Source organism: Plecotus auritus, assembly GCF_963455305.1.
Source record: "Plecotus auritus genome assembly, chromosome: 1".
Taxonomy (NCBI): Eukaryota; Metazoa; Chordata; class Mammalia; order Chiroptera; family Vespertilionidae; genus Plecotus; species Plecotus auritus.
Genome location: NC_137770.1, coordinates 198,573,937 through 198,600,116, shown reverse-complemented (window position 1 = coordinate 198,600,116; position 26,180 = coordinate 198,573,937). Strand labels below are relative to the sequence as shown.

At 43.0% G+C, this 26,180-nt stretch overlaps 1 protein-coding gene across 1 annotated transcript; it reads right to left on the bottom strand.

Moving 5' to 3' along the window:
- PPEF2 (protein phosphatase with EF-hand domain 2) lies at positions 1–25,504 on the bottom strand (the record flags this gene model as incomplete). The annotated part of the gene is made up of 16 exons (XM_080679821.1): positions 1–206; positions 2,767–2,854; positions 3,604–3,767; positions 4,675–4,781; positions 6,955–7,097; positions 8,605–8,790; positions 9,584–9,970; positions 14,545–14,694; positions 14,787–14,823; positions 15,288–15,454; positions 16,259–16,305; positions 17,590–17,704; positions 19,089–19,264; positions 20,579–20,636; positions 20,784–20,911; positions 25,450–25,504. The coding sequence occupies 16 exons, from the start codon at positions 25,502–25,504 to the stop codon at positions 1–3; spliced, it is 2,214 nt and encodes a 737-aa protein (XP_080535947.1).
- Positions 25,505–26,180: the final 676 nt, after the last annotated feature.

The window sequence follows — 26,180 nt, the reverse complement described above, 5'->3', positions numbered from 1 at the left end:
TTATGGGCAATCTGAGGCATTTCCCTCTGAGCAGGACTGCTCCACAAGGCGGAAAGCCTCCAGGAACTCATTGATGTCAATGTGGCCGTCCTTGTTGAAGTCAATGCTCCGGGCAAGGTCACAGATACAGTCATCTGTGATGTCAATCTTCATATGAGAGCTGAACAGCTTCCAAGTCTGCCTGAACTCGTCCAGTGAGATGAACCCTTACCAGAGAGAGGAAGTCACTTCAGTTAATCAGCCTAGTTTTCAAGGTTCATTTTCCTCTGACATTCTTACAAGAACACCTGCTCTCATCCGCTAATAATTATTCTTCCTATAAGAAGTTCTCATTCAGTTGGTCTTGATTCTTCTCTGCCCAATCCCTCTTCTATATAGACTGCTGGTATTGTTCAAGTACTTTTCTGGTTTCTGCCATTTATAAGCATTGCCATTATTTCCTTGGCTTCCAAAGTGCTTCGGTAGAGAGCTACATTCTCAGAAAGAAGCCCAAAGGGTGGGAGGTAAAATATTTGCTGTGTCAGAAGCGATAAGAGAAGACCAAGATGGCGGCATAGGTAAGCACCTAAACTGCTGCCTCGCACAACAATTTCAAAACTACAACTAAAAGACAGAACGGACACCATCCAGAACCACAGGCAAGCTGGCTGAGTGAAAATTCTACAACTAGAAGGAAAGAGAAAAGCTCACAGAGAATTGGAGGTACGGCAAAGGGTCTTTGTGCGCAGAGAGGAAGGGTGGCTGAGAGCCTGGCTGACTTTCTCTGGCGGAAGGGGGAAGGAAGCCCCCGACCGCACTGAACCCCAGTTCTGACTGCACTGAACCCCAGTCCCGGGCGAAACCCCATGAACCCAGGCTCATACAGGGGGAGTCTGGACTGTCAGGTAGAGAGAAAGGCACCCGGAGACTTGGAGACCCGGGGGAGACCTGGGGGAGCCCCGGCAGGCAGGGTTCTGGAGGCGCGCGCGCCAGTGTGCACAAAGGCTGCGGAGGTTGCCACAGGCTTTCCCTAGCAGAAGGGAGTCCGAAGCTCCTGACTGCACTGAACCCCAGTTCTGACTGCACTGAACCCCAGTTCCAGGCGAGCCCCTGGGGACCCACGCTCTTGTGGGGGGAATCTGGACTCTCGGACGGAGACTCGGGAGCTGGGGAAGGCAGAGGTCTGCAGGCACACACGCGCACAAGGGCAAGGCTGACTGGAAGCCAAGACTGTCTGCTCCGCCCTGAGACTCCACCCCATCCAAGCTGAGCACAGAGGCTATTGCAATTTGGCAAGTCTAATCCTATAAGGCTGTCTCCAGCACTGAACTTCTCCCAGCGTAGACACAGCTGATCCTTACAGCCAACTGGCCTGGAGGTCAGTTCCTCCCAGTGATACCAACAACAATCAAGACTTAACTACGACAAGGCTTTACACACAGTCCACAAAGGGGTGCACCAAGAGTGTCCACCTCAGGTTAACTGGGGAGGCCGACCCACTGGGCCATATAGGAAACCTAGCACACAAATCTACCCTACCAACTCAGGGAAGCAGTGAAAATGCGGCGTCAAAGAAACAGATCACAAATGAAAGAAATGGAGGAAAACAAACGACTGGATATAGAATTCAAAACCACGGTTATAAGGCTTTTCAAGAATATCCTAGAAAAGGCCAATAAATATAACGAGACCCTCGAAGATATGAAAAAGGACCAACTAGAAATTAAACATACACTGACTGAAATAAAAAATATTATACAGACACCCAACAACAGACTAGATGAACACAAGAATCAAGTCAAAGAATTGAAACACAAAGAAGCAAAAAACACTCAACCGAAAAAGCAAAAAGAAAAAAAAAATCCAAAAAGTTGAAGATAGTGTAAGAAGACTCTGGGACAACTTCAAGCGTACCAACATCAGAATTATGGGGGTGCCAGAAGAAGAGAGAGAGCAAGATACTGAAAACCTATTTGAAGAAATAATGACCGAAAACTTCCCCACCTGGTGAAAGAAATAGACTTACAAGTCCAGGAAGCCCACAGAACCCCAAACAAAAGGAATCCAAAGAGGACCACACCAAGACACATCATAATTAAAATGCCAAGAGCAAAAGACAAAGAGAGAATCTTAAAAGCAGCAAGAGAAAAACAGTTAATTACCTACAAGGGAGTACCCATACGATTGTCAGCTGATTTCTCAACAGAAACTATGCAGGCCAGATGGGAGTGGCAAGAAATACTCAAAGTGATGAATAGCAAGAACCTACAACCAAGATTACTCTACCCAGCAAAGCTATCATTCAGAATTGAAGGGCAGATAAAGAGCTTCACAGATAAGAAAAAGCTAAAGGAGTTCATCACCACCAAACCAGTATTATATGAAATGCTGAAAGGTATTCTTAAAGAAGAGGAAGAAGAAAAAAGTAAAGATAAAAATTATGAACAACAAATACATATCTATCAACAAGTGAACCTAAAAATCAAGTGAATTAAAAACCTGAGGAACAGAATAATCTGGTGAATATAATAGAATCAGGGGCATAGAAAGGGAGTGGACTGATAATTCTCAGGGGGAAAAGGGTACGGGGGGGTTCAGGAAGAGACTGGACAAAAATCATACACCCATGGATGAGGACAGTGAGGGGGAGGTAAGGGCAGAAGGTGGGGTGGGAACCGGGTGGAGGGAAGCTATGGGGGGGAAAAGGAGAAACAATTGTAATAATCTGAATAAAGATTTATTTAAAAAAAAAAAAAAAAGAAGTGATAGGAAAATGAGGGCCTTTACCTGAATGATCACTGTCTATGATCCTAAAAATGGTCTCCAGGTTGGATCGGTTGCGATACAGTGTTTCCAGCAAACTTGACTGTATGTTCTGTAAGAAAAAAACTCACCTTCCTTCTATATCTTATGTTTAGCTTTCCCTAATATATAATCAACACACAATCCAACCTGACAGTAAGACACTCTTAAAAAAACCTGAAGATGTTTTACCATCTTTTCACCTTCAACCCCCTTCAGCCTGCCAAATGCTCTAATGGCTTAAGAGTTTGTAGCGCATGGTAAATACGTATGTTCTAAAGTTGACCAGGGTGGTTGCTGCACATATCTGAGAGTATACTAAAAATCACTGAATTGTACATTTCAAATGCATGAATTGTATAGAATGTGAATTACATTGCAATAGAGCTATTTTTAAAAAGTACCTAGCCCATAGCTTCAAATACATTACGTATTCAACAAGTATTTCTTGAATAAATACTTTTTTAATGGAGGAAGCAGAATGAAATCAAAGAAGTCAGACCTGGGTTTGAGTCTCAGTTCTATAACTTAGGAACTCTATGATCCGAGGTTGGTAGCTCAACCTCTGTGATCAGTGTCCTCATGAGTACAATGGGGCTGATAATACCTCTCTCTTGGTGTGATTTTAAGGATAAACTGAAGCAACATATGTAAATCCCTTACCGTAAAGTCTGACACATGGAAACTCAACAAATAGTTGTTCCCTTTTCCCATTCATCTTCCTTTTTGGGTTCTCAATATTTGGTTGATCTTATTCAAACTTCTCCATAAGGGGCTTCATGGTCCACAATAAGCCCTCATCCCCCATTTTCTCATCATTACCTCGTGACTCAGTTGTTCTTTGGCCAAGTCCTCCAGCCAGGACTTGTACTCCAGCATGTTATCTGTCGAGCTGTTCACCAGCTGTGGCCTCAGCATCCGCCATGGCAGTCCTAGATGCAGCACGGACTCCACAGCTGCTGCCCAGTCACTCAGGGTGATTAGACCTACAGGAAAGAGCAGACTTGTTGTCTTGTCACCTATACGTCCAGTTCCCCGCCTAACAGTGGGTACCATTTTAACCTGACATTCTTCTTACTATCCGTAGGTAATAGAAACATTAGGCACTGTCACTATTTTTGTTGGTCATGGTCATGAAAGTAGAGTTGCCAGATAAAATACAGGATATTCAGTTAGATTTAAATTTCAGACAGACCACGAGGTAGAAGTATATCCCAAATATTGCATGGGACATACTTATATTTAAAGATTTTTATTATCTGTCCATAATTCAAATTTAACTCGGCATCCTGTTTTGATTTGCTATATTTGGCGATACTACTGGAAATCACACAAACCTCAGACAAATAACAGCAAAAACCATTATACAAATACAGCACTGGTTGTTTACTTGTATAGGAAAAAATATTGTTATGACTGTATGACAGTTACTGCTGTTTTTTAATATGAGTACATGTGGTTAATGTCCATTACACATTCCAAAAGACAAAACCGCTCACTTTTATAATAAAATGAAGAACAGGTAAATACACACTTGACAATAACAAGAAGTCAAATCATTAAAATTTTGCTAATCTTGGGCAAACTTCTGTAACCTGCCCCACCTGTTGCTTTTTGCTTAGTTCTGGCCTGGTCACCCTTCCCTGGACTCCATTTCTTTTCACCCTTACCATCTATATTTAGCCAAGTTCATAATCTGTTAAGAGCATGGAATTTTAATATTTAGAAAAGATAACTGGACATTGACTTGAATTAAATGGAAGAAGTTGTCAAAGAAGTCTTTTGGCCATCTGTTCATTCAGCAAATATTTATTTGCTAACTACTGTGAAACAAGTTGTTGTTGTTTTTTATCAGCTTCCTTCCCTTATGAATATCTTACTTGATTAACTTACCAGTTTTACCATTATCATGCTTCTTAAATTCCTCAAGAAGATCTGAGGAATGAGCAAATAACTTCTCCCTCAGAGCTCTTAGAGCTGACTCCTCTACTCTGCTAATCCTGGGACAGAAGAAAAAAAGAAAAAAGGAACATTTTACTATAGAAGAAAAAGTCATGGGTTTTACTATATTTTGCCTCTCTCTTTCTTAATATCTCAACTTCCCAAGGGTTCAGTTTTTGAGGGAAGAGTTCCATCTCTTATTCCCGCCCCCCCACCCCCGGCTTGCTGCCCCACTTTCCCCTGCTATGCACAAATAAGATAAATTTGAAGTATTCTGTGGAATGCTGCTGTCCCGACCAGTATAGAATAGTATGGTAAAGTTATATAACTTGGCTGTACCTCAGTTTGCCTATCTGCAAGATAGGGATAAAAATATTACCTACCTCACAAGATTATTGTGAAGAATAAAAGAGTAAACTCATGTACTGCACTTAGAAGAAAACTTGGCACTTAAAAAGCACTCAATAAATTATATCTGTTTTCAAAAATCATGCTTTTCTTGTAATTTATTATCAAATTAAACAGTCACAAGGCAAGATTTATGAATAACAAGATAACACTTATCTCGTTTTCTCATAGTTACAATACCCACTGAGGTGGGTAAGACTATTATGCTCATTACAGAGTAAGTAACAAGCCCAAGGTCACATAGCTAATAAGGGGTGGAGCTAGGAATCAATTTTGACAGGTGGACGCCAGGCTGGCTAACCTATTATTGTGAGATGTGGATTTACACCAAAAGTAAGTGAATTCTGAGTGAGGGTTTCTCTAAGTAAAACACATCATACTGAGTTCTTGTACATTAAGATGTCAATTATGGCTGGTCAGAAGCACTTCCCCCCTTCCTTCTAAGTTCTCCATTGTGGTCCAAATAGTTGAAGTTGTTGGACAAGTGACTTCTGGATGATGTTGTACTTGCTCTGATGCAATCAATGAATATTTCAAAGAGCTGAGTGATCTTTCACTATGTTATTAAACATATTATTTATAGGATTCCATACAGTGACTCCTCTTGTATGACAACACTAAAATCATATGAAATCATGGCATTTCAGGTGCCTGGGGCCCAACCTTGGATACTCTAATTTGGTGGAACTGGGATGAGGTTCAGATGACTGTTGTTGTTTTTTTATAAAGCTCCACAGATGATTCTGCTGCACAGTAGGTTTAATTATTATTGCTTGGTGAGTTTAAATTTTCACATAATATTTCTTTTTAAAGTAATGCTGGCCTTAATTTTTTAAATAACTTGACTGTTTAATAACTCTGAGTGTTTTGGACTCAAGAATGATTTAAAATAATGTATTTTTATAGCACTCACACAAGGCAGATGCTAAATATTAATGTGTTCTTTCCAATGGACTTACACTAACTTTGTTTTGATTTCGAATTTAGTTTATCTGAAAATTTTAAAAGCTTGTTTAGTGACACTAAAACTGTATCTGTTAGTAGCTTTATATCCTGGAGCCCTCTTTTTGGTGGGAGGCAAATATTTGCATAGGAAGTGTATGAGTTCTTAAAAAAGACTACCTGGGTCAAAGCTAACTTTCACTGCTTATGAGCTGTGTGACCATGGGCCAGCTGATTTAACCTCTGTTCCTTAATAATTTCATATATAAAAGCAGAAATTATTACATGATGTATTTTATAAGTTCATTGTGAGATAGATATGCTTTATAATAACACTTAATGTGTGATATGTTCTAAGATTACAACTCAGAATCATCTCAACAGAAGCCATTTAAGTAATATCATATATTTCCTTCCCAGGAGGAAAGGGCCATTGTTAACAGGTGTGTACACTGAAATCCATCTGCCAAATCCCGAGAGAGGGGATTTGTGCTATCCCATTAACCTTTGGCTGTGGTTAATGGGATAGCACAAATTCTTTAAGGATGAGAGAGAACAGAAGAGTGACCCTGGAAAGACTTGGTGGCTGGACCATGGGTTTTACCCAAGATGCACCCACTGAGAAAAATTTCAATAAAAGCAAATTTGCAGGAAACAAATTTGTTCCTTCCATTAATGACGAAGAGGTAGAGACTTTGGAGTGTGTGGAGAAGGAAGAGATGCCTGCCTATAATGTCTATTATGGATCCGCCTTACTTCTGAAAGAGCCAAAATCTGAATTCTCACTTAGAATTTAGATAACTGTAATAACATCTGACACTTCAAAGATTCTATAAACACTATAATTCTGCTTCTCTGAAGACACTCATTGGAAAGTCTTGCCTTTGCCTCATGGTCAGCATGTGGGTCGTCTTGTTAGCTTGATACTGCACGATGTGTGGGGTCAAGGCTGGCCCCAGTTTGACATAGGCCCCTCTGTTACTGCCAACTGCATAGTAGTTGGAAGCAGAAAAGATGGTTAACACCTGAATCAAGAGAAGAGAGACAGGCATTCAGGTTCACTGGAGAATTCTTTGCCCTCAATCCTAGAGGGTCCAACCCAATTTCAGGGGCTGCTCTTTCTCCTTGTCCTCACCTATGTGAGGACATTAAAGTCATTAATGCTAGTAGGGCAGGAGTTGTGACCCAAGTAATAAAAACTTGAATTCTGATAGAACATCCACAACATATTTTCTTCACATTGTTGTCCCAAGTAAAACTAGGAGGAGTCATAGAAAAAACTTCATTGATTCAACTTAGAGGCCAGCTGGGCCCAATGATCTCAGATGGCCTTTATAACCAGCACATAAATAAGTTACTAACTAGCTCCGTGGTCGGCAAACTGCGGCTCATGAGCCACATGCGGCTCTTTGGCCCCTTGAGTGTGGCTCTTCCACAAAATACCACAGCCTGGGTGAGTCTATTTTGAAGAAGCGGCATTAGAAGTTTAAGTTTAAAAAATTTGGCTCTCGCCGGAACCGGTTTGGCTCAGTGGATAGAGCGTCGGCCTGCGGACTCAAGGGTCCCAGGTTCGATTCCGGTCAAGGGCATGTACATTGGTTGCGGGCGCGTCCCCAGTGGGAGGTGTGCAGGAGGCAGCTGATCGATGTTTCTCTCTCATCGATGTTTCTAGCTCTATATCCCTCTACTTTCCTCTCTGTAAAAAATCAATAAAATATATTTAAAAAAAAAAATTTGGCTCTCAAAAGAAATTTCAATTGTTGTACTGTTGATATTTGGCTCTGTTGACTAATGAGTTTGCTGACCACTGAACTAGCTGGTGTGAGGCCTCAAAGCAATTTCCCACAGTGTAGAGGCCCCAAGACGCTCTGTGAAAAACTTTCCATTGTCAATATATTGGAAAATGCTACACACTGCATCTTTTTGGGGGATTTACAATGAATATAGGAAATTAAAAGTCCTTAGAAGTCCTGCAATAAAGAAACTTATATAAGTATTTAACCAAACATTTATCATATTACTTGATCTCTTATTTTTTCTGCATGAAAAACTATTGTTCTCCTGTAGAATTAGTATTCCTGGGAATACTCTCACCCTAATGGTATTAGCCTAGGCAAACATTGCAGGATTTAGAGATGCCCAAAGGTTAGGCAGGAGAAGACAATCCAGAATTCCTGCCTGGCGCACAGTACAGAAGTCCTGTTATTCTGTGCTGCAGTTTGAGACATGTGACAGCGAGCAATGTGACTTGAAGAACAGAGATGTAGCTGGGAAAACCCCAGGCCATATTTGCATCCATGAAATGGGAGCAAACTTCCCCTTACTCTCCTCTCAGGGTATTGGAGGCCTCAAACAAAACTGAATTTTAAAGAGGCTCTAAAAGCCAAGGATAAATTACTGTGAAGATCCCGGTTATGGTTTGCAAGTGGGTAACAAATACAAGGCACAGTTGATTGTGAGAAGCCTTCGCTTACCCAGACCTGGGAGGAGCAATAGGGACCGCTCTTGTGATACTGCAGAGGGTCCACTCACCTTGCGGCTGTGGCAGAATTCATAGCCTTCGGGTTTGCACTCGTGTGAGCGGATCAGGAATTGCAGGTTGTATTTCTGTAGCAGCTGTTTTGTCACATTCGGCCCGAAATAACAGCCTCCTCCTCGAACAGTGTTGGCCTTGCAGCCCTCCTGAGCCATGGGGTCACTCCACAGTATATCCACAACCTGGAGAGAACAGAGATGGTGTCTTTCCTAAAAACTAGACAGATATTTATTCAGAGTCATTTCTATGAATAGAGGAAGAAGAAGAGGAGGAGGAAGAGCAGAAGGAACAGCAATGAAGCGAGTTGTAATCTTTTTGCTGATGGAAGGTCTTGCTTTCAATTGGGAAAAAAAATGCAACATCTGTAGGGCACAATAAAGTGAGGTGCAATAAAACGAGGTATGCCTCTATTTTGGCAAGCATTGTGAATACATCCTCAATATCCATTCTTCTTCCTTGCTAACAAAACCCTGATTGAGCGTTTGAGGTCTAGCTAAATATTTGCTTTCTCAGCCTCCCTTGCAGCTAGGGGTAGCCATGTGACACAGTTCCAGAGATTTTGGAAAAGCCTTTGGTTGCCTGATAACAGAGGAGGACAGGAGCTACTGACAGCCCTTAGGCTTTGAGCTACAGCAGCCATCTTTCTGACACATTAAAACAAACAAACAAAAAATAAAACAATAGCATCCAAGGAATCGTGGCTTACCTTTCACCCCAGTGATGCTAGGTCACTAAACCAAGTTTACTCAGGCAATAGAGCCTACATCTTCCTATCCTTCACAAAACTCTAAAATATATGAGTCGTTAGGCAAATACTAATATCTTCCTGGGATGTTCTAACCCCAGGGATAGAGAAAGATGGGCAAAAAATTACCCTGAATTTACATGGAAAGATGAGATTTGATGGTTTTTTTTAAATCCTTGGTCCCTCCTGATGGCCGCCAAATCTTGGGAGCAGCTCCTGGCCACACCCACCTGCCTCCACTCCTCCTGAGTGGGCTCTAGATGCTCCCAGGCTGCAGGGTCAGCTTCTGGGGTGAAGAGCCAGGGCTCCTCCTTCTCCTTGATCACCGGGAAGCCTGCTTGCTGCCGGCACCTCTCCAGCTCCAGGTCCACGGAGCGCCTCACCTGCCGGGAGAGCCCTCTGGGGTCCGGGAGGATGCTGCAGGGGACGCTGCAGGAGCGTCCAGCTTTGTGGGTCTTGTGGGAGCTGAGATGAAGGGGCGAAGAGGGGAGAGAGCGGCTTTGGGGGAGAAACCACGGGGAGAGGCTCCCTGCGGGGCTCATCTGCTTGCCTTTTCCCTTCTCCTCCGCTTGCTTCTCGTTCTCTTTTCTTGTTTTGCACCTCAAGGTGGAAACAATCTACAAATGTCCAGAAAACACACAGATGATGGAATGAAACCGGAGGTCCTTTTTGAGCATCAGGCCAATGCTCCTCACACTGGGGTCCACAAATAAGTGCTGGTCTGTGAACGGTTTGTCCTGACCCCGGACAAGATAGGCACAGAACTTGGGAGTGAGCCTTTAGAAACTTTTATAGCCAGTTGGTAGTGCTATGGCATTCAAGCACATGACCCGTGGCCTTTTATTTTTTGTTTGAATTTCATTTTTCTAGTTATTCAGGTTTTATAAAAGTATTAATCTGTGAAAAATTGGAAGTTAATTGCTCAGTTGGCATGGCTCAGTGGTTGAGCATCAACCTATGAACCAGAAGGTCAGGGCACATGCCCAGGTTGCGGGCTCTATCCCCAGAGGAGGGTGTGCAGGAGGCAGCTGATCAATGATTCTCTCTTATAGTTGATCTTTCTATCACTTTCTCCCTCTCCCTTCTGCTCTGAAATCATTAAAAAAAATATTTTTAAAAATTGGAAAATTATAAAGCCTGGTCCTTCACCACAGATAACTGGATAAATGCTAACCTATGTCACGATTTCTCTCTGGGAGCTTAGTGATTTTAGACAAAGATGAGAAAGGGCACCTCTCTCTCAGGAAGATGAGCCCTTACTGACTTTTCTGTTGTTTCACAGATACTAAAGCAGAGGAGAAGAAAGGCAGCTTATGGGTGAGAAATGTTGGAACAGGGAATTCTTGACACTTGCTGTGAGATCACATTTTACAGGAGTGCTAGCTGACCTGTTAGCTCACCAGGGAAGGGAACACCTCTTTTTAGCCTAATTAAGAAGAGGGGTTGAGTACGGTCCCTCTCACTGACTCCGAGTCATCATGGTACTGGGACCAGGATGAGAACATGGAGGACACAGCAGAAAGAATTATGGTCATGGGAAAGAGAGTGGCCAGGCCACAGAGCAGAGCTGTAGCATTGAGCAGCCATTTGTGGCTTGCCTGCATGCCACAGTGCAAACTGAGGGACACAACTCCCACAGGGATATCAGTGACGAAGGTCTGGTTCACACGGGATATCATCATTAGAGAACAAGAGCCTCTGCAAATAGATACAAGAACACCAGAAAGCCATGTCCTGGCGTGGGCTGGCTGAGGGCAACAACAAAGAAGGCCACTCAGAGAAGGTCAGCAGAACCTGTGTGATGTTTGAGGAGGAGTCCAGATGAAAGAGAACAGAACAGAGGTTATTCTCTAACATTGGACAAGTGCTAAGTATTTCCTAGGCAGGTCCAGCCCTGGGCACAGAGAGTGAAAGCCACAAAATGTGAATGGACTCATAATCACCTCTTGCTTTCCTCGTTGCCAATTCACATCGAGGGCCAGACTATCAGTCCCCCTCAGATACCTTTATTTTAAGGATGTTATTATCTGCTCCATGAGGCATCCCTCGCTTTGATTCTTAAGGAGAATAACAGTGCTAACATATGGAGAGCCCTTTCCAAAAAGGGGCTGTCCTGGACACTTTATATGAACTAATTGATTAACCATGAGCCACTCCTATAAAATACCATCCTCACCTATAGTTTTACATGAATTAATTCATTGGCCATCACACCTCTATGAAGTAGCATCCTTATTTATAGTAGAGATAAGAAAATTGAGGCACAGAGATACCAAGACTATACGAGGACTGAATCCAGCTAACTGGCCTCAGAGCCCATTTTCTTTGTGTTTTCCTCCCAAGTGGCCCTAGACTCTGTACAGATCAAGACATCACCCCTCGCCAAAACCGGTTTGGCTCAGTGGATAGAGCGTCGGCCTGCGGACTCAAGGGTCCCAGGTTCGATTCCGGTCAAGGGCATGTACCTTGGTTGCGGGCACGTCCCCAGTGGGAGGTGTGCAGGAGGCAGCTGATCGATGTTTCTCTCTCATCGATGTTTCTAACTCTCTATCCCTCTCCCTTCCTCTCTGTAAAAAATCAATAAAATATATTTAAAAAAAAAAAAAAAAGACATCACCCCTCTCCAGAGCTTTGCAAACCAACCGCTGGGAAGTTAGCTTTTTGCTAAGCCACGGGAATCTCTAGCAATCTTTCCCAAAGTTTCCACTTCTCCTATATTTACATAATTAAATGTGATTCTTCCCATCAGATAATCTGATCTATCATAACTTGCTGTCTCTACCTGGATGCAGCTAAATAGAAATGTTTGGATTGAAAAACACACACACACACACACACACAAAAACAATGAGGTACCAGACAACATGCAGAACTGACAAAGGAAATACTAAGAGCTGGTTTTACATCACCTGGGACCCTCCCTCTCAGTCGAGAACATGAAAGGGTTGAGACTGTGGAGACATTAAGAGGAGTTTTGCAGGGAGCTATTGAAAATGTTGCCAGCCTCCCCTCTTCCACCTTTGCCAAGGGGTTAACCTTTTCTCTTCCCAACACAGAGTTTGGTGTGCAGGGATACATAACATCTTTCAGTCATCAGTCCTCAAGGAGCCATAGTCAAACCAAGTAGATAGGACCTGAATCCAGGCTTTATAATTTTCCAATTTTTAAAAATATTTTTTTAATGATTTCAGAGCAGAAGGGAGAGGGAGAGCGTGATAGAAAGATCAACTATAAGAGAGAATCCAGAAACCTCAGGCTTTGAGCTGGATGTAAGTGGATGAGACTTGAGTGTAGACTCCCTTGAGGAGGGGATGAACATGATTCTGTGTGTGGGAAGAAAGGTGTGCATCTGGGAGCCATAGGGACAGACTAAGCAGTGTTGCTACACCAATATCTGTCTATCCGTCCTCATTAGTAATAAAAACCCAGATTCTTACAGACACCACCTGAAATTAAGACTACACCTTCCAACCTGCCTTTCAGCTAAGTGTTGACATATGACAAAGTTGTGATCAGAAATTGTGTGTACAAACAAATGTCCTTAAAGGGACGAAGCATGCCTTCCTTTTGCTCTCTAATTTATGTTGGCTAGACTGGGGTCATGATGCCTGGAGCTCAAGCAGCCATGTTGGGCCATAATACAACTTGGGAACCTGGGTCTCCGATGGCTTTGTGGTGTTACTATACCAGTCCTGGACTGCTGGCCTCCAGCTTTTATTTACATGAGAAACAAATAAATACTAAGCCATTGTTATTTGACGTTGTCGGCTACTTCGGCCAAATGGAGTTAGTACTATTTCCACTTACTGAGTATAAATTTTGTAAGGCAGATGCATATATATTTTCACTTAATTTTCACAACATCTATGATATAGTTATTCATATCCCTATTGTACAGTTTTAGAAACTGAGGTTACACTAAGTTAAGTAACTTGTTCAAGATTGCATAACTATAAGTAACAGAACTGCTTTCCTTTAATGATAGACTCTTACACATGTATGGTATCTTATGGCTTCTCTACTCCAACTGTTATTAGATCGGGGATGGAAACACAGGTACTAGCTCCACACTCCCACGTCCATGGCAAACATCACTATTGGTAACAGCAACTTGCTCCCTGAGCCCAGCTGTGGATTCTCAGTCCTTCTCCTTTTAATGATCTAATGCAGCAATTTTCGAACCAGAGTGCCATAAGAATTTTTAAAACATGCAACACCTGAACATTAGTCAGGGACACTGACCTCTTTTCCCTTAGATTGTCAAATTAAAAAAAAAAAATGACAACAGCTAACACAGTAGCTGTTCAGTGTGAATGAATAAAAATTATACCTATTTTTTTTGTCAGATCAGCAAAAAATATATTTTTTGGTGTACCACAGAATTTTATGTGCTATGAGTTAAAAAAAAAAAAAAAGGTTGAAAGTTGCTGGTCTAATTTAAAAAAAAAAAAAATATATATATATATATATATATATATATATATATATATATATACACACACACACACACATACATACACACACTGAGTGGCCAGATTATTATGATCTCTGAACGCATAATAATCTGGCCACTCAGTGTGTGTATGTGTGTGTGTGTGTGTGTGTGTGTGTGTGTGTATATATATATATATATATATATATATATATATATATATATATATTAGAGGCTCAGTGCATGAATTCGTGCATGGGTGGGGTCCGGCCAGCCTGGCCAGGGGGAGGGGACATGGGCGGTTGGCCGGCCTGCCTGCTGGTCGAACTCCTGGTCGAGGGGACAATTTGCATATTAGCCTTTTATTATATAGGATATACACTGAGTGGCCAGATTATTATGCATTCAGAGATCATAATAATCTGGCCACTCAGTGTATGTTTAATGATTTTGGAGAGAAAGAGAGAGATAAAAACATCAGTGATGAGAGAGAATCATTGATTGGCTGCCTCCTGTAGACCCCATACTGGGGGTCAAGCCCACAACCCCAGCACATGCCCTGACTAGGAATAGAACTGTGAGCTCCTGGTTCATAAATCAATGCTCAACTACTGAACCACACTGGCCATGCCTAATGGTTTATCTTAACAGCCCTTTTTAGTCAACTGGAGTCAGCATGCAAGATAACATTTATTTTATGTTGATAGTAAAACTGCGTATTTTGGTAAAATGGGCACTAGTTCCATTATCAGTCAGTACCTTGTGCCTGTCTAGTTTAGACAAAAGCTCTAGGTCGGTCATGTCTGACACACCACCATGAAGAATCAGGACTTTCTCATCCACCAGAGTGGCCAGTGGAAGCCAACAGAAAACATCTTGCAGTATTTGTAGTATTTTCTTGCCGTGTATCTGAACAATGACATGAACAAGACACTAAGTTTCAAATACTTCAGTCAGCTATTCAGAGCTCAGAGAAACTTTTGCTTTTAGAGGCAGCACACCTTATATTTATGCATCACTTCCTTGGTGAAGCCATATCTGGATTTAGAAGCAAAAATAGATATTAAATTTAGTGACAATAGTTATGACACAATTGCATTTTTATAAAATGTATATTCTTATACATGTACTTAACTATATAGAAAAGAGACTAATCATCAAAATGTTTACAACTAAACATTATCTCTGGGTAGAAAAGTTATCGTATATTTTAATTTTTCTTCTTTTTGCTTATCTGTATTCCTTAATTTTTCTGTAGTTAAACTTCATTGTTTATATGATAAAGAGTATGGGTATGTAAAAAAAATTAATGGTTTTATTAAATAGTAGGATAATGTGTAAATTTTTTAAAAAACTTTTTAAATGTATTATCTTGTGTATTTTACTTTATAAAATTGAAAAACTATTTTTAAAAGCATCTAACAGATAAGGAACTCTGACTAAATAACTTTTTACAATTGCAACAAGTAAATATCAAATACCAAGCATGCTTTGGTTTGTACCGTAAGTTTACCATGTGGTCCTCATGGTTTCCTCGGTTAAGATGGAACTCTTTGGGGTAAACCAACATGAAGGCAAAAAGGACCATCAGGATCTCTACTGAATCCTTGCCTCGATCCACAAAATCACCGTTGAACACATAGGCTCGCTCTGGGGATGGGAGGCCATTCTTCCCAACAAGGATTTAAGTCCCAGGAGAGGCAGAGAAAGAAGGGAGTAGGAAATCAGGTTAAGACAACATGTACTTGACATTTACATCAGATCTAACACCAATTCTGAGTTTTTGGCTCTCCTCCAAATGTAAAACGTCAGTAAGAGATGGAAATATTCTCCATTCATCTTATATTTCCTTTCCAGCCAGGCTGAGGTTTGACATGTTCATCAAAATAAATGTTTTATGCAAAGCCAGAGTGTTGTAATGTGGTATGTGCAAAGGACACTGAACTTGAGATCCAAAGGCCAGTTTTAAGTCCTGGCAGCATTGTTTTTAATTAACAATAACAACTGCCAGAGATTCCTTAGGATTAAACAAGATAATACATGGCAACATGCTTTGCGAAATGCAGTATATCTATAAAGTTATACTACATAAACAGAATATTCATATACTATATGTTGCTATATGCTCTACATTTTATAATTAAAAATTGATATGAAAATAGCTTTCAACTGCTTTGATAATAAATAATTCTCTTTATTTGAAAAAAAAGAAAATCAATTGCTGAATAATGATTCCTTCTCTTTATTAACCTCAGATTTTGTATTTTTTAAACAGTTTATATAGTAGAATATAATGCAATGCTGGCTTTTTATTATATATTTTCTACTGTGTGTTTTAATATTTTCTATATGTATAAATATGCTATGTATATTTAATATTTTAAAATCCAAGCAATTTGCTTATTAGATACTGTATTCAAACTTCTAAATTGTACCTCAGAGAAAGACAGAAACTTAAATTGAACATTCATACCTTATAAAATATGAATATTAAGTCATCCAACTGACCATGTAAATCTCCTAACAAAAACAGAAAAGGAATATCAGTTTTGATTGGTCCTTATCATTGTTTCTCATTTTTTACTCTAACAAAAGGAAAATACTCAGAAAAAAACTGGCAAGGTTATAAAACTTATGATTAGGTAATTTTTCCATATGTAAGATAGGAATAATTATAATTTCCCTTGTTGCAGGGGTAGTTAATATTGAAAGCAGAAACACAGCATTTCTCCTGCATGATTATCATAAATAGTAAACAACCTGTCTTCTTTCTGAAGCAAAGATGGGACAGAATAGCATGGGGCTGCAGATCCAGATGAGAATGGGAGACATTTCACCCCATCTAGTACAGAAGCTTCAACTCACCTATGGGTCAGTTTTGCAAGATTTTTCAAGAGAAGTTGGAAATATGGATTTTAATATGAAATCCTCTAATTTTCAAATATTGGAAACTAATTTTTAAAATTTAAGACTATTTCAGGACCTATCTGTAACCTGTATGTTCCTAGAACTGCCATTTTATGATCCCTGCTGTACCACAGTCTGCCTCCCCTAAATTAAAGTGTGGGGCGTCCATCTATAATATAAAGTGTGAGGCACCATCTAAAATATCACTGAAAACGTAAGGAGGTGGAAAAATTGTCACTAACAGGATTTCTGTCTGGGACAATATATGTGGATGGCAGGAATATTCACTAAGCTTTGGGGCCTGGTCAAGCAATCTATATACAGTATATAAAAGCCAAGCGACCAGAATGCTGAATGACAGGAATGACCAGTTGCTTTGACGCACACTGTGGCCCCGATCGCCGCCCCCCTCTGCCCCCCGATTGGGGGCAGGGCCAGCCAGCCAACCTCCCATGTCCCATCCCTCTGACTGGCCTGTCCCAATCAGCCCCAATCAGGGCGGGCTGGCCTGACCCCACCCATGCATGAATTCGTGCACCCGGGCCTCTAGTTATAAATAAACTATCTAACAAGGGAGGGTCTGCAGGATTTTTGTTCTGAATGGAGAGCATGAGTTTGGGGTCAAATATGAATTGCTTGGGAAAATAAAGCAGAGGCTGGGCCCTGTGGCCCCCTAGTCCCTCACTGAACCACCTCTAGTTTAAGTAACTGGAGCAAATATGCGATTGCTCTCAGTGTGAAGGAGTGAAGTTGGCCTGCCCACCTGGCCATTGAGTCCCACCCCCCTCACCCTTTCCATCCCCCCTCCCCCCAGCCCCACCTTTCCTCCTCCCCCACCACAGGCAGAGTTTTCTAGTTTGGTTCTAGCATATAAAACCAATTCAGACCAGCTCTTACCACACACAGTGATCTCCTCACTGTAACAGGTGGAGACCCGGTTGATGTTTGGCAGCTGTACCAGATGTTTTCTAGTTTCATGCAAAAGATTCAAGACATAGCGAGCATGTAGCTGCTACTAGGAGGAAGAGGAGGGAGGGAACAGAACAACACTGATATTTGTGAGGGAAGACGGTCCTCCCCAAAAGTGAGCCTAATCAACTGCCCCTGGGACCCAATGCACAGATCCTTTCTTTTTCATCCATCTTCTACCCTTGTTTCTGCTTTTCACCGTCACCCAAATGTTGAACTAATTTCCTCTATCTGCTCTATGAAAGCCCCCCTGGCCTTTAGCTGGGGAGAAACACATGATTGTTCAGCCAAGTATGAATAAGTGCATGCATGCTGATGGTACTGAGTAATCCTGACATTACTGGGAAAACCACCCCAACTCCTCCTGCAGTGAATTAATTCATATGAAAGAGGGGAAGGATTGGAATCTGGCATGGAGCCGGAATCCGATCACTTTTCCCCACCTCTGCTTCTACACCAGCATTTCAAGCCACAATCGTCTTTTGCCTGGACTACTGCAGTAGCCTCTTGACTTGGCCTCCCTGCTTCAGCCCTTGCTCCTTACACTCTATCAGCACACAAATGATTACTTTTAAAAGCAAGCCAGATGATAGCACTCCTGTGCTCAATGTCTCCCCATCTCTTTCAGAAGAATAAAATTCAGCCCCTGTCCTCTGCCTCCATCTCCTAATACTCTTTCCCTGGCTCCCTCCTCTTTGGCCACAGTGGCTTTCCCAAGGCCCCTGGGCAGTCCAGGCAAGGTCCTGCCTCAGGCCCTTTCCAATTATTCCCTGGGCCTGAAATGCTTTTCCCCAGATGTCCACATGGTGCATTCCCTCACCACCTTCATTTGACCTTTGCTCAGAAATCACCTTTTCAGAGGCCTTCCCAGACCACTGGCTAAAACTGCCACCTCCCCCACCTAGAACTTAGTTGATTCTTTTGCATAGCTCTTATCGCCTTCTAATACACACAATTTACTTGGGGCCTGGGCAAGTAATAATAAATGAACTGTTCTGACAAGGGAGGCCTGGCTATTTGCAGGGATTTTGTTCTGAATGGAGAGAATGGGTACATAATTTACTCATTTATGGTTATTTATTATGTGTCTGTCTCCCCACTAGAATGTCAGCCCCATGAGGACAGGGACTTGTGTGTCTGTCCTGCTCATTGCTGGGTCCTCATGTCCAGAACACGCTGGCACATAGCGGTGCTCAATAATTATCTGTGGGATGGATGAACAAAGGGGGATTACATTATTAGGAGACGTTTTGAGTGCATAGGACCTGGTGATTGATCACAGGTCCTGGCTAAGCAAAGGAGGAGTGAGTGGAATCTCTCCAGTGGACCCATGACACAAACACCCTAAGTCTGGGGCCATGCCTTCTGCTCTGATCTGCTCTCCCCCTGCAGGTGACCTGGAGTTGGTGGTTCCTGGGTGAGCTTACTTGTTTCAGTCTGAAAGCCTCCACCAGGGCAGTTGCGTGGTCAGGAAGGAGAGGGAAGGAGAGGCGTGGCCCCGTGTAATTGTCTGGCACCTCTATGGATTCATAGTTGCTGCATTTCTCTACATTAGAGTCCCGGGGGACTCTCTCCTCAGTGAACATGCGGTTCAGGAAGTCCCCTGCCAGGACAGAAAGGGTGGCGGCTTACAATCAGACGTGCAGTGAGTCCACAGGCAACACAGAGGAGTCTTTCCTTGGACCAGATAGTAGGTCCTCACTTAATGTTGTCAATAGGTTCAGTGACTTTAAGTAAAGCAACATATAACAAAACCAGTTTCACCATAGGCTATTATATACAAACAAGAGTTATGTTCCTGCAGAATCTCGCCAACCTTATAAAGTGTGAAGTGGCCAGTCTGGCATCAGCTCCAGCTCAGGAGAGAGAAAGAAAAGGGGAAAGTGAGGACAAGTTAGGATGGGCAGGAGGCAAAGGTTATGTTTGTCCTTGTGTCCATTCCCTTCTACTTTTATTTTAAAAGATTGAGATGTGTCCGACTTAGAAAGAATGGAAACTTAGGGGCCTACGTTTGTTAAGAAGAAAGGAAAACCCTGGCCAATTTGGATCAGTGGTGAGAGTGTCGGCGTGTGGACTGGGTTTGATTCCTGGTCAAGGGCACATACCTTGGTTGCAGGTTCCCCAGTCCTGGTGGGGGCTCGTGTGGGAGGCAACAAATCCATGTGTTTCTCTCACATCAATGTGTGTGCCTCTGTCTCTCCCCTTGCCCCCCTCCTCCTTCCCTTCCACTCTCTGGAAATCAATGGGAAAAATATCCTAGGGTGAAGATTAGAAAAATAGGAGGAGGAGGAGGAGGAGGAGGAGGAGGAGGAGGAGGAGAAAAGGAAAAGCCAGGTAGGAAACAAGTTCCCGGGCATTTATGGTGCTCAGTGCCCTTCAGGCAATTTCCAACTGCCTGGCCCTGCATCTCCAGCCTGAGGGCTTTTTCCTGGATCCACAGAAAGCCCTGCTTGGCAGGTCAGAAACGCTGTGGAATTAACAACCCTTCCTATCTGCCCCTCCAGGCAGCCTTCAACCAATGACTTCCGGGAGCTGCCAATATAAGGACTCAGGTTCCCTCTGCCTTCAGGTGGGATTGTGGGGGGCGTGTGTTTTGCATTATTTCCCAGGCACATTGAGTTGCTAGCTTAGTAGCCCACCCTTTCTTGGCTGCCTTCTCTTCCCTGCATCCCTTTCCACTCCTTCCCCACCCACCCTGTTTCCTGTGTTTAACAAATAAACTCCTTGCACTCACACCTCCAGGTGTGCTTCTGGGACAACCCAGAACACGAGTCCACTCTGCCATTTATTGGTTGTGCTCCTTGCTCATTCCCAGCTGTCACCAGATTCACATTTTCACTCCCTGTGCCTCTCCCACCTCACCCCAGACCTACGGCCCCGAGACAGGAGGACGTGCCATGTGGCAGCTCATACTCACTCTCATTGTGACTGCTGGGGGTGAAGTGGTCCACAAGGTAGCTGAAGAAATCGTGGAGCTACAGAAGAACCCAAGAAGACTTGGCTTTAGAGGTGAGTGGGAAGAGACCCAGGAGTGGTCCAGATCGGCTACACCTCTGGGCACCTGGGCCTTGCTGCCCAGGGGCTGGAAGGCAGGGCTGGAGGCGGCCCACGTCCCACCGCACCTTGACCTGATCTTGCTGCCCGGCATACTCCATGGACTGGAAGATGCTCCAGGTGCACTGCCGCCTCATCTCCAGGCGTGCCATGTAGCGCCGGTACCATCTCTGGATCAGGGCCGCTGCCTTGAAGGCTGTGACATGGATGGGGAAGCAAGCGTGTGAGCTGGGGTTCCCTGGGCCTGGGAGGAGGTGAAGGGCCCCTCTCCCACTGTAATGTGAGGACGAGACAGTGGAGAAGGCACTGACAGTTGGTGCTGGTAGGAAGGACTTGCCTTCCCCCTGGCGGGGGTGCTCTTTTCCCTCCTTATGCCTCAGGCCACCTCCATTCTTACCTCTTGGTTATGCTCCTATCACTGGAGGCGTATTGGATTCCCACTTTTTAATGAAAATATTTACATGAGTAGAGATGAAAAGGCTGGACTGTCAGGATTCTGAGAAGGATATGAAAATTGGAGAGATTGCAAGGATGCAGCATCCTTGAAAAGTGGGATAATGCAGGCGTTGCGGGGGCCGGGGGGGGGAGCATTTTGATATTGTAACAATAAACTGGCTGTCAGGAGATCTGGGTTCTGGGCCTGAAACTGTTTTGACACCAGCTTTGTGGCCTCAGGTGAGTCACCTTTGTGGTCCTCAATGTTCTCATCTGGAAAAGGTGATGAATTAGATAATGACTGGGGAAAGCAAACAACAAAAAACATGCAAATTATGACATACTGTAGTGTCAGGTGTGATGAGCACGTGCTGGGTTCTGTGCTGGCTCTCCCCATATTCTGACATCCCCGGCTTTAAGGGTCCCCATCGCAATACTGCCGCGGTGGTGCTGCCTGTCAAATACACAGGCAGCCTTCAGGCTGTCCTTTTGCCAGGGCCTGTGCTAGGTGACTGTCACCACAGGGTGGCCTGAGGACTTTTAATTCTTCATATGGGCTTTGGGACCTGTGGTCCACAGAGGAGTACAGCTGTCCATACAAATAACTAGACTCTTCTTAAGCTCAAGGCCTGAATGTGCCGCCGGTGATGAATGAAGTTGTTTGTAGATAAAGCTGGATCACACAGGAAAGCCTGCAGGTTCACTCAGGTCAGCCGCGTGAACGGTAGACAGATTGACTTAATATATTTAGCTTGCATTAGGGAGCTAATACAATTCTTGCTGGTTTCCCTAAGAAGAAAAATGATGGTGGAGTGGGAAAAGAGAACCTGGGAGGAATTTAAGCAAAGCTGAATTTGATTTCCTGTGAGGGGGAGAAAAGTCATACTGTAAATATTTCTCAAAGGCACTTACTAAATTATAAGTGATGAGGTTGAAGCTCTACCAATTGCATTCTATAAATGCATGTTCAGCAGAGTGAAAGGCATGCCCAGGGTAAGCGCTACAGACTCTTTAAGAACACGTGGGAAACACATGGGCATCTGGACCTCGCCCTAGACTTACAGCATCAGAATATCTACAGGGAACCCAGAAACTTGCAGATTTAACAAGCTCCACACGTGACTCTTACTTGCGCTAAAGTGTAAGCAACACTGAAGAATATCATGGCCATTAAGGTTCCCTGAAAATGTTTGCTAACACCTCGCCTCAAGCATTTTAAGGCAAGTGCTGCCAACTAGACATACTGTGTCCTGCTTCGGCCACTTAGGGCCGGGGGAGCAGGCAGCGCCTCTCTCTGCCTCTTTATTCTCCCTCCAGTTCTCTCTCTGGGGCTGGGGTTATCTTTAATTGAGATGGGCACTGTGAGGTACAAGATAGTTTTAGATCCTTTTCCCCATCCTTCTCTCCCCACAGCACAATACATTACACTTGAGCACTTCTTGCTCTGGCATTGTGTAAACTAAATGCTAGGGTGCAAGTTACAAATACACCTGATTGCTAAAACCCCATATGAAGAACAAGGCAATCACGTGGGGAGAGAGAGGCCAAAGGGCACCACGACTTCAGATACAGAATGAAGAGCTGTCGTAGAGGTAGAGCTTCCAGCCCCATCTGCCTTGAGGATCAGAGACAAACCACCCCACCTGGACCCTTTTCAAATTTCTGACCCACAAAATCATGACCAGAATAAAATACTTGTCTTAAACGACTAAGTTTTGGAATAGTTTGTTACACAGCAACATATAATTGGAACAGTAAATGTATAAATGTTTTACAAAATTATAAAACAAATTAAAGTGAAAACCTCAATCTCTAAAAATCCAAAGCAAAAGTTAAACAAGTGAATCTAACCATGTATAATAAGTTGGTGGCATCACCGCACAGAAAAGAGTTATTGCAAATGACTTGAACGTTCAGTAATTTGTACATCCCTAGTGGATATATCTGAAGAACAAAAGAACTGCAAAGGAATCTTAAAGTGTTTTCAGTAAACATATCATTTATAATAGTATTTTTATATTATTCTGAAACTGTTATTTACTAGTAGATATCATGGGATAGAATAAATAATACTACATTGATGTCATTAAGGATAAAGAGAAAAGAGATCCTATACAATAAAAGGCTAATATGCAAATCAACCGAACAGCAAAATGACTGGTCGCTATGATGTGCACTGACCACCAGGGTGCAGACGCACAACCTAGGAGCTGTTCCCTGGTGGTCAGTGCACTCCCACAGGGGGAGCACCGCTCAGCCATAAGCCAGGCTCATGGCTGGCAAGCGCAGTGGCGGTGGTGGGAGCCTCTCCCGCCTCCACTGCAGCACTAAGGAGCAGCGAGCCCAGCGGTAAGGAGCAGCCAACAGGCAGGTGGTAAGAAGCAAGGGGTCCCAGACTGCAAAAAGGATGTCCAACTGCCAGCTTAGGCCCGAGCAGAGTGGGGAGTGGGGAGCGGGGAGCAGGGAGCGGGCCTAAGCCAGCAGTCGGATATCCCCCAAGGGCTCCTGGACTGCAAGAGGGTGCAGACCAGGCTGAGGGACTCCCCCCCACTGAGTGCACAAATTTCGTGCACCAGGCCTCTAATATAAATATAATATCAAGGTTGATAAGTAAAAATATTGTGATCCTAAATACAAATTGGTCATGATTATTTTTTTCTTTAAATGATATATTTTTTCTGAATCTGTTCACTAAAATAATGTAGAAATAATAACCAACCTGGTAGCAATGAATACCCTACACCCTGGAGAAATAGCTATTCCTGGTCTGGGACCAAAAATATGCAAATTGAGCCTAGGACACTGGTCGGCAAACTGCGGCTCGCAAGCTACATGCGGCTCGCAAGCCACGGTTTGCCGCTCTGTTGACTAATGAGTTTGCCGACCACTGGGATAGGGGCTTAATCACAAGGAACAACAACAGCCTGTAATTATTGGAATCGAGAGTCTAGGTCAGTGGTCGGCAAACTGCGGCTCTGTTGACCAATGAGTTTGCCAACCACTGGCCTAGGACATATTGCCCAACTAGAAATCAAGGAAGCTGCAAGCTTACAGAGATGCATAGGCCCATGTAAACAAGGTGCTGTCACTATTTCCTTTGCCTCCTCCCACACCCCAGCTGCTCTCCTTGGCCTCCTTTGCCAGATCAACCTCTTTCTACCTGATACTGGTGTAAGTATGGCTCTGTCCTAGGCCCTGGTCTCTGATCTGGTTTTACTCTCACTATAGACTACTTCAGTGACCCTCATCGCTTCAGCAACCACCTACACTTTGATGCCTTCCAAATGCACATATCTCCAGCCCAACATTCCCCCCAAATCCAGATCTGAATATGCAGCTGCCTACTTAGCACTTCCACCTGCATGCCTCATGGGCACCTCCAACCCAGAGTGCAGAAACTCATCATCAGTGTGCATACGAGTAAACTCATCATCTTCCCTCTAGTCAAACTTGGTTCTTCTCCATTATCATTACATCATTAAGCTAGGTATTATCATCTACACAGTTTTGATAGCCAGAAACCTGGAGGTTGTTCTTGACCGATCCTTCTCCCTCACCTCATATATCTAATCAGTTAGATTCTGTCAATTCCACCTCCTGAATATTACTGTAGTTTACCCTATTCTCTCTGTCTCTACTGCCACCAACTCTGGACCAAGACGTCATCACCTCTTGCTTAGATGACTTTGGTAGCTTCTAAACTGTTCTTTCTTCTCCTTCTCTTACCTCCTCCAATCCCTTCTTCATGGAAGCTAGAAGAGTCTTTTAAATAAGGGTCTTTTAATATTAAAATCTTATTATAGAACTCCTATTTTTAATTCCTCAATGGTTCCTCATGCCTTTAGAATAAAGTTTAAAATTCTATAAGATCTCAGTGATCTGGGCTTTGTCTACCTCAGCAGCCTCATGTCATGCTACCCTCTATCTCACTCACTTCAAACCATTTAGTTCCTTGAATATGCCTCCCTCCTTCCTACCTCATGACCTTTGTGCATGCTGTACCCTCTACCTGGAGTGCTCTTTCATCCCTTTTTGCCCAACCTATGTCACTCACTTACATAGTTGGGATAAACCCCAATGAACAGCCTGACCCCTTGAGTAAATTTTAATTCTGTCAAATATACTTCACCAAGTCCTAAGATCCTCAGCTGAACATTCTGCTGGTCATAGCACAAGAAGAAGCTGAAGAGTTGCATGAGGAGAAATATAATGGTTTTTGCTTCTATCCTGACAAGTACCTCCTCTGCAACATAAACTTTGGGGTACTCATAATTAGTTTGGGAGGTGGGAAACACATACCTTTTTCTGCATTCTGGAAAGCAAAATGATGGTGGGTTGAGGCACCACTTCCCATGGTATAAGAACAGTGTTTCTTCAGGACTCAGATAGCAAGTCCAAGGAAAAGTGAATTGTTTGCTGACAAAATGAAAAGGAAATCTTCAATAGTGAGGTTCGGGCAGAGTATTAGTTCAGGTGCAGCAAATTATCTATGAACCTTGTCTCCCACATAATAAAAAATTTGAGACTATCACCTCTCCAGTCTCAGTGCATGTGGTGTACCTCCCCTGAAAAGTCCCTCCTTTTGTCAGTATATATCTCTCTTATGCTTTCTACTTTTCTACTAGCTTTTCCCTTACAATCAAGAAACATACTGAAGTCTCCTCTCTTCTCAGAGCAATACATCATCACCATCATCATCATTGTTGTCTAGTCATCACTATCCTTTGACCTCCCATATTCCTCCAGCTATAACCCAACCTCTCTTTTCTTCACCTCCAGGAGTAGACTACATATTTTCTCCTTAATTCCTCTTCAGACTTTAGATTACTTTTTAAAGCAACTTGCTGTTGTCAGAACAGCAAGGCCACCTGCCTCCACAAGTCACCCCTTAATTATAATTCTACTGCTTGGGCTTCCATGAGGCAGACTCCTGCCTCTCTATTTACACTTTCTCCTTTTTTAAACTCATTTTTCTCTGTCCATTTCTCAAATGTTGATTTTTATTTGTAATCTAGTCTCAAATGTCAGCT